This window comes from Olea europaea, unplaced genomic scaffold, assembly GCF_002742605.1.
Source record: "Olea europaea var. sylvestris unplaced genomic scaffold, O_europaea_v1 scaffold1162, whole genome shotgun sequence".
Taxonomy (NCBI): domain Eukaryota; kingdom Viridiplantae; phylum Streptophyta; class Magnoliopsida; order Lamiales; family Oleaceae; genus Olea; species Olea europaea.
The window spans coordinates 26961-35732 of NW_019229022.1; the positions used below are offsets into that span (position 1 = coordinate 26961).

At 35.3% G+C, this 8772-nt stretch overlaps 1 protein-coding gene across 1 annotated transcript; it reads right to left on the reverse strand.

Annotated features, from left to right (window-relative positions):
• Nucleotides 1-6771: 6771 nt before the first annotated feature.
• On the reverse strand, nt 6772-7649 carry LOC111373777. Its single transcript, XM_022996339.1, has 2 exons — nt 7325-7649; nt 6772-7154 (listed from the first exon to the last, which is right to left on the reverse strand). Exons 1-2 carry the CDS (start codon nt 7647-7649, stop codon nt 6772-6774), a joined length of 708 nt encoding a protein of 235 aa, XP_022852107.1.
• Nucleotides 7650-8772: the final 1123 nt, after the last annotated feature.

An 8772-nucleotide genomic window follows, 5' to 3' on the forward strand; every position in this document is an offset into this window, starting at 1 on the left:
GAATGACAACCATTGGCTTTGAAATTCCTCTCCTTATTTATGGTCAAGAGGTGGATTGAGGCTTAACACATTATTGTTATTTTATGAGTTGAAATTTTTGATGGAGGACTCATCAATGATATTTATTCTAGATTAAGTTAACATTATTTTCCGTGCTAAATGTTGTGATGAAAATTTGCATTTTGATGAAGGACGATACAATCTCAGCTGACAAGCATGCTCTCATTATTCAACCATTCATAGGTCGGGGAAAGCGAATCCATGCTATACCATTTTATAATTCCTTCATGACTGGTAATTTCTTTGAAATTTACTAGAGTAGATCCCTAATTAATTTGCTAGGATTGAATAGATGGTTAATTTAACAACTGATATGGCAGTTCCATCCCACCTGATGGATCCTAAGAAAGATTTAGCTGTGTATGGGTATGGTACCATTGCCTGGAAGAAAATAATAAAGGAATGGAAGAAAAAGTAGATTGACAAACTTCAAGTAGTGAAGCATTAAGGAGATAAAGGTGGAAACAATGGTGGAGATAAGATGGACGATCGTGATTTACCCAACTAGGTTCGCCTGTTTTGTTTCTTTTATCATATGCTGCTTTATAGGATCCGACTTTAGTGTTTTTACTTATAAATTGTTTTTATGTTCTGTGTTTTGGTCCATCAGATTGCATCCTCTTTCTCTTGGGTTGGTTCTTTATAAGCTTAAACAGATCAAATAATTCATTATCATGAGATATGAAAAAAAAAAAGAGATGAGAAGTAAGTCAATTCCAATCAATTTATGGATATCTTTCACATTTATAAATGATTTTCTTTCAAACTTACATATACCTATTTCTTACACTATTCAACTAACGTGCAACATACGTTCACCCTACTAGTATTATTAAAAAATTTATTAAGTTAGGAATTCATAACCTTTTACGGATCTCAATTTCAAACTCAGTACAAAAGGTTATGGTCATTATTGTTAATGCTGCGTTGTGGTCAATGCAAAGGGGTCGACCCCCTTTTTTAAATTATTGATTGGCCTTTATATTGGGGGATCGTCTCCTTGGTAAAATAATTATAAATATGATGGAAGGATAGCTTTTGGGGATGATTTTGAAATTTTGTCCAGAAAATGAGAATTATGGTCGGTAAAAATTCATACGTCATGTATTAGTGTGGAGAATTCAAAAATCAAGTTTTAAGTTTAAAAAAAGAAAAAATCAGGTATTAACTAACTAATTAAAAATATTGATTAATTAAATATAATAAGGTCATAATTATACAACTAATGGTCACATATACATAATTATAGGTCACAACTAATTTATTGGTTAGAGATTATTTCGAGCTCATAAATCAAAAATTTTATAAACCACAGTTTATTTCATTAGTTACAGACCAAAAAAATTATATGTCACGGTTTATCTATCGGTCATATATTTTCAAATTTGTTGATGGCAAATTATTTTTTAGTCACAAATTATCGAATTTTAAAATCACAGTTTGATAGTTTGTCAAAAAAAACAAAATCATTGGTCATATACACTAAACATCCTACCCTGATCCAAATCACCTATCAATACTTGGTTACAAATAAACCAAATAGTTGGTCAGAATCACTATTACACCCTGCGACCGCCACAATACCACTATGATCACTACCAACAACAACAAAAACGAGAACCAAAACACAACAATCGCCTGCACCACACCTCCACACAACTGTCGAACACCATCTCGTCGCCGACACCACCTCCATCGCCAGTTTCACTATCAACAAAAATCACGAAAATCCCTAGCACAACCAAAACACAACGACCACCACCACTCCAACAACCAAAAAAACACCACTACCCCCAACACCGTACCACCACTAGCATTATAAGTATCCTAACATCACACCACCACTACCAGAGCCACCCCTATCATAACACGACAATCGGTCAACACCACTACACACCGTTAGAGCCACCACTACACCACCGCACATAGTTCCGCAGCACGTATTGTACGCACACAACCACCACATTCGCAGCACTGGCCTCGCACCGCACACCTGACACTCCACCATCAACGTACCGCATACCTCCACCACTAAACCTTCACTCACGACACCACTCAAAAATTAAAAAATGGAAGAAGGACGGATTTGTACATGCATGATGTGGGTGAAATAACGCCGTAACGCACTGTAATTTACGCTCCTGCTGGAAATTCGCGCTCATTAAGGGTGATATGGATTGAGAGTAGGTGATGGGGTTGGGCGACGATGACAGGTGGTGACGACGGGAAGATGAGGAATTCCTGATTGCTGGATTGGTACAGAGAGAATGGAGGAAGGCGATGAGCTCAGAAACAGGAGAGATATGTTGGAGGGAGAGAGTAATTATGGAAATGAATTAGGGTTTGGATATATGAGGACCTGATTTGTGAATAATGAAACTTCAATCCTGATTTTTGAATTGTTGACTCTAGACACGTGGAATTATGTAATTTTCACATTACCATCCCCAATTTATAAAAGAGGATTAAGGGCCCAGTTGCAAACACTATTTAAAAAAATTATATTTTTGATGCAATTATAATTTTATATTTAAAAATTTCTTAAGACAAAATTGTTAATATTATTAAATCAATAAAATACCCAAAAATTCACAAAAATCCCAAAAAAGTAAAAGAAAATTTCCATGGCATTATAATATCCTCCCATCAAAATAAATTTCATCCTAGAAATTTAGAACGCACCAAATAACTCTACATTTCTAGCCTTAAGTTCTTCTTCTTGTTTCCATGCTACATTTTTGAGGTTGATTACTCCACAAAATCCTAGTTCTCTAGTCGGAAGATGTGACATTAAACACCAATTTAATTCGGCAGTAATTCTAAGTCTAGGCTTCCCATGACATATTCACACTTTTGTTATTGGAATATGATTCAAAAAATAACCATATACATCAAACATAAGATAGTAATGAATCACACCAACAAAAATAATTGAGATTAAAACTCAAACAAATATTTCAATCGTTCAATAGAAAAAGCATGACTGAATCTATGAAAATTTTAATAAAAGTTAAATCAATCTCCAAAGAAATTTATGAAAAGAAAATCTAAACCCTAGAATTGTTCAACAATAAAAATCACATTACATGAATCAAAGGATGTTGAAATCTCCAATTCCAATCGAGTTCTGTCGCAACTTCACCGAGATCTTTAGTTCTCCACAAATTCTTGCACAAAACCAGAGAAAAGTAGGTACCGAGATCTTTAGTTCTCCACAAATTCTTGCACAAAACCAGAGAAAAGTAGGTATGGAGATGTGGCTTCTACATTATGGGATGATCTAGAATATCGTGAAAGATATGTGTTTCCATAAGAGTTTAACTTAAATTAGGTAACCAAACTTCACGCCTTAAAAGAGACCAAGCTGCGGTTGCAGGGTTCAATAATTGTCGTGCCTTAATTCTCTGAAGGTGGCCATGCGACCGCATGGCTTTAACAGCTTTCGCCATGCTACATTTTAGTCCCTAAACTTCGTTTCCTCGATTATTGGTCTCTTTTCTCGTTCTTACTTCTTCCAATGCTTATTGTCTTCTTCCAGTTAGCCTTCAATTCTTTCAAACCTTCATTTCACCTTCCGATTTATCTTTTAGATATTTGCAATTTGGTCCTTGAACTTTTTACTCTTCCATTTTTGTCCTTTTTCGCTTGTTTCTTCCAATTTCCACCGTATTAATCCATTTGCAACCTAAATCAAAATATAAAAGTACTGAGTACATTTAGGCATCAATTTATCATAAAAATGCAAGGATTAATGGATGAAAAACCTAAAAATTTACGTCATTATCACACTTCCAACTTGTTTATTACTAGTCCCTAGCGATTTTACGTAAAACAAGTCATCACGATTGATATCGTCACTAGCATCAACACTACAAGAAGTTAACAGTGTCATGATTATTTCAAAAATACTTACAAAATTTGTGAGTGTGTGTCCATCTTACTGCTAATCCTAACACATACAACATCAAGTATGTCTCTAGCTAAAGGTTCAGCTCAATAACTCACGGGGTATCAAAGTGTTTAGTGCAGTATTTCTCTCTATGGAGTTGAGGAATAGGTACACTCAAAACATGGGGGCTTAAGTATTTATTAACAAGCAACAAGCCAAACATTGGAATCAAAACATAGAAAAGGTGGTAATGAGGCTTGGGTTGGGCTATATGAAAAGAAAGGCATAAGGATTCAAGGACTTTCAAATACATAGTTAGGCATCTCATCAAGTATTTTAATAGATCATGTCCTTTAATCAATGCATTCCTCAACTTTCAATCCCAAAATCAATCCTCATTTTCCTTTCTTTCTTTTTCTCCTTTTTCATTTATTTTCAATAAATTCCTCATCTTCTTCTTTTTCTTCTCTTTTATGTTTTATTACTTCACTCGAGCACTTATCAACTCTTATCCCTTTCCCCGTTACTATTATTCTCAAATGGACATTCAATACCTACTATACACTTGGAAGCATANTATATATATTTACTTTGAATACCCTACCATCATTAGGGTCCTTAATTTCAACTGCCCCATTTTTAAAAGCTCGTTTCACCCTAAAGGGGCTAGTTCACCTAGAGCAAAGTTTTCCTAGGTGCTTGTGAAGTCTAGAATCGTACAAGTATACTTTCTGATTTGGTTCAAAAGTTTTTCTCAAAATGTTTTTTATCATGAAATACTTTCATTTTTGACTTGTAGATTCTAGAACTCATATAAGCATCATTTCTTAACTCTTCCAACTCAGTCAATTGAAACTTCCTAAACTTACCTCCCTCTTCTAGATCAAAGTTAAAATATTTGAAGGCCTAATAGGCTCAATGCTCAAGCTCTACAGGTTTGTGGCAAAGGCTTTCCAAAATTAAGTCTATAAGGTACCGTGCCTGAGGAGATCTTAAAAGTCGTACAGTAAGCCCAAAGTGCATCATTTAGTCTTAAAGACCAATCTTTACGATTGGGGTTTACCATTTTCTCCAAGATTTATTTAATTTCCCTATTAGCCAATTCTACTTGTCCACTAGTTTGGGGGTGGTAAGCAATAGAAATTTTATGAACACCCTATACTTTTTCATTATTTCTTCAAATGAACGATTACAAAAGTGTGTGCCTCTATCACTGATAATAACTTGTGGTGTGCCAAACCTAGACAAGACATTTCTTTAAGAAATTTAACAACCGTTTTTATTGTAATTGGCCCTACAAGCTGCTGCCTCTATCCATTTAGACACATAGTGTACTACCACAATGATATACAAATAGCCAAATGAAGGTGAAAAGTGTCCCAAAAAGTCAATTCTCCAACAATCAAATATTTCTATTATCAAAATGGGATTTAATGGCATCATATTACGTTGGGACAAAGCACCAAGCTTTTGGCACCTTTCACAAGTTCTACAGTATGCATTGGTGTCTTTAATAAAGTGGGCTAGTAAAAACCACATTGCAAAATTTTTGTAGCAGTTTTTTTCATAAAGAAATGGCCTCACATGCTTGGGCATGATAGAAATTGAGTACGATGGGTATCTCCCCATCAGGGACACAACATCTCAAACTCTGATTGGGACAGTATTTAAATAGGTATGGATCATCCCAACGTAAACTTCGTACCTCAACCATGAACTTTCTCTTTTCTTGTGCACTCCACTCTGTTGGGATTTTACTTGCAGCCAAGTAATTTACAATATGATCAAACCATGGTAGAGAAAAAGAAAATAAATTCTCATCTAGAAATTCATCTCTAATTGGCAAGGGGTTCATGTTATCTTCAATAGTCAGCCTTGACAAATGGTCTACCACCATATTCTCCACTCTTTTTTTTATCCTTAATGGTGATGTCAAATTCTTGCAAAAGTAAAATCCATTGCATTAAACGCACCTTAGCATCATTCTTTGCAAGAAGATACTAAAGGGCTTCATGATCTGTAAAAATTGTAATAGGAAACCTAATCAAATAAGAGCTAATATTATCTAGTGCAAAGACTACAGGTATTAACTCTTTTCAGTAGTGGAATAGTTTATTTGAGCACCGTTTAGTATTCTACTAGCATAGTAAATGACAAAAGGCTTACCTTTTCTTCGTTGCCTAAGGACAGTACCTATTGCGTAATCACTTGCATCACACATAATTTCAAATAGCAATGTCCAATCAGGTGGTTGCATTATGGATGCTGAGGTTAGTTTGCCAATCTGCATTTCAAATGCCTCTTGGCATTCTGGGGTCTAATGCCTCTTGACATTGGCTTGAAATTTATTTTAAAATTGATTTCAAATTTATTTATTTTTGAAAACCTGGGCAATCACCCAGTGTAAAACCATGTAGGCACCTAGTTTTGTTGTTAAAGGCTTGCTAGCCTTTAACGTATGCAAGCGAGAGCCTGAATGTTAAAGCTGAGCACTCGCCCAGTTCACATGCAGCCTTTTTTGTGATAAAGTGAATGTTTATATGTTGAAGTCTAAAAATTAAGTGTAAAAATTCATGTTTAAGTGCCTACAATGAGTTTGTGAAAATATCTAAAATGTACTAATACCATTTTGATGCTCAAAATTTGAAATATGATCCTAAATTATTAATGCACTCCCTAAACTACATGTAATACAATAATTAATCAAAATGAGTTAAAAGGGATAGAAAAATGGGTTGCTTCCATCAAGCACTCGATTTTTGGGTAGTCTACTCTAGTATTTTCAGATGAACGATGGACTTTTCATTTGAGAATTCCCCACTTTAGTAATGTTTCAACCATTGTCCATTAACTTTAAATGTCCCTTTGCTCTTGTAAGTGTTCTCCATAGCTCTATGTGGGAATACATTGGTTATTGTGTATGGACTGGACCACCTTGACCTTAACTTTCCTAGAAAGATCTTGAGTCTAGAGTCATACAAAAGAACTTTTTGCCTCACCTCAATCTCTCTTCTCTGAATATAAATGTCATGCCACTTTTTGGTGTGTTCCTTATAAAGCTTTGCATTCTCATATGCTCCCAGTCGAAATCCATTCATTTCATTCAATTGAAGCAATCGCTTTTCACTAGCCGCCTTCAAATCAAAATTCAAGTTTCTAATTGCCCAATAAGCACGATGCTCCAATACAACTAGTAAGTGGTATGCTTTTCCAAAAATTAGACAATAAAAAGACATGCCTATAGGTGTTTTGAATGCTATTTCGTAAGCTCACGAAGCATTGTCTAGCTTCTTAGACTAATCCTTTCTTGAAAAACTCACTGTTTATCTCGAATATCCTATTCCAATTCCCGATTTGGGACTTTAAGTTACCCACTGGTCTGAGGGTGATATATGGTGGCTATACGATGCCGGACGCCATATTTAGATAACAACAATTCAAATTGGCGATTGCAAAAATGTATGTCCCTGTCACTTACAATAGCTTGTGGTGTGCCATAGCTTGTGAAATTATACTTCTTTAGAAACCCAATCACTTCCTTAGCATCTTTGGTTGGTAATGCTATTGCTTCTACCAAGTTGGAGACATAGTCAACTATCACAAGTATATATTGATTCGAGAACAATGGAGGAAATTGTCCCATAAAGTTAATCCCCCTCACATCAAAATGTTCTACCTCTAGAATACTATTTGGAGACATCTCATTCCTTCTCAAGATATTTCATGTACGCTGACATTGCCACACCTCTTCACAAACTCAAAGTATTTGAAATATTGTAGGCCAGTAGAATCTAGACTATAAAATCTTTGCAACAGTCTTTGAAGCACCAAAATGCCCCGCATAAGCAGATGAATGACAATGTTCAAGTATGCGAGGTACTTCTTACTCGGGAACACATCGCCAAATAATACCTCCCATATAGAGAATGGAATCTTCCTAAAAGTAGTATTTCAAGTCAGAAAAGAATTTCTTTCTTTGATGACTCTAGTAATCTGGTGGAGGAATAGATTTAACCAAATAATTCACAATGTAGCATACCAAGGTGTAACCTCTACGCTAAACATCTGCTCGTCTAGGAAAAACTTGTTAATTTCCACTGACTTATTTTGATTTCCCTACTCTAGTCAAGATAAGTGGTCAACTACCACATTTTCACTTATCTCTTTATCTCTAATTTTTAGATTAAATCAATTTCCTTCTTTGTCATCAAGTATTTCAATGCAGCATGGTCAATGTAGACTATGACCTTTGACCCAACAAGATAGGATTGAACTAGGAGTTCTTTCTTGGTAGTGGTATAGTTGAGCTTTGCATCCTTCAACGTTTTGCATGCATAGTAGATCACATGAAACATTTTTCTTTTCGTTGTCCCAACAGTGCTCCTGTTGCATAATCACTAGCATCGCACATTAGTTCAAACAGTAAACTTCAATCCGACACTACGATGACAGGTGCTGAGATAAGCTTCTCTTTTAGAATGTTAAAAGCCACTAAGCATTCCTAAGAGAATTCAAAAGGGACATCCTTAACTAGCAAATTGTAGAGGGGCTTTGTAATCTATACGAAATCCTTAATGAATCATCGATAAAATTTGGCATGCTCAAGAAAACTGTGAATACCCTTAACTAATGTAAGTGGCAATAATTTCTCGATAACTTGGATATTTGCTATGTCTACCTCAATTTCCTTAGTAGAAATACGATGTCCCGAAATGATGCCCTCTTGTACCACGAAATGGAAATTCTCCCAATTTAATACCAAGTTTGTCTCCTTGCATCGCTGTAATACCAAGCTCAGATGCTCCAACCATTCATTAAAAGAA

Bases quoted from the DNA above. Each gene is read 5' to 3' on its own strand.
- LOC111373777 (XM_022996339.1), bottom strand. From the start codon at position 7,649: ATGTCTCCAAATAGTATTCTAGAGGTAGAACATTTTGATGTGAGGGGG. The intron at 7,155-7,324 runs GTGGGTAACTTA...TTTTTGGAAAAG, and splicing joins CATATATCACCCTCAGACCA to CATACCACTTACTAGTTGTA.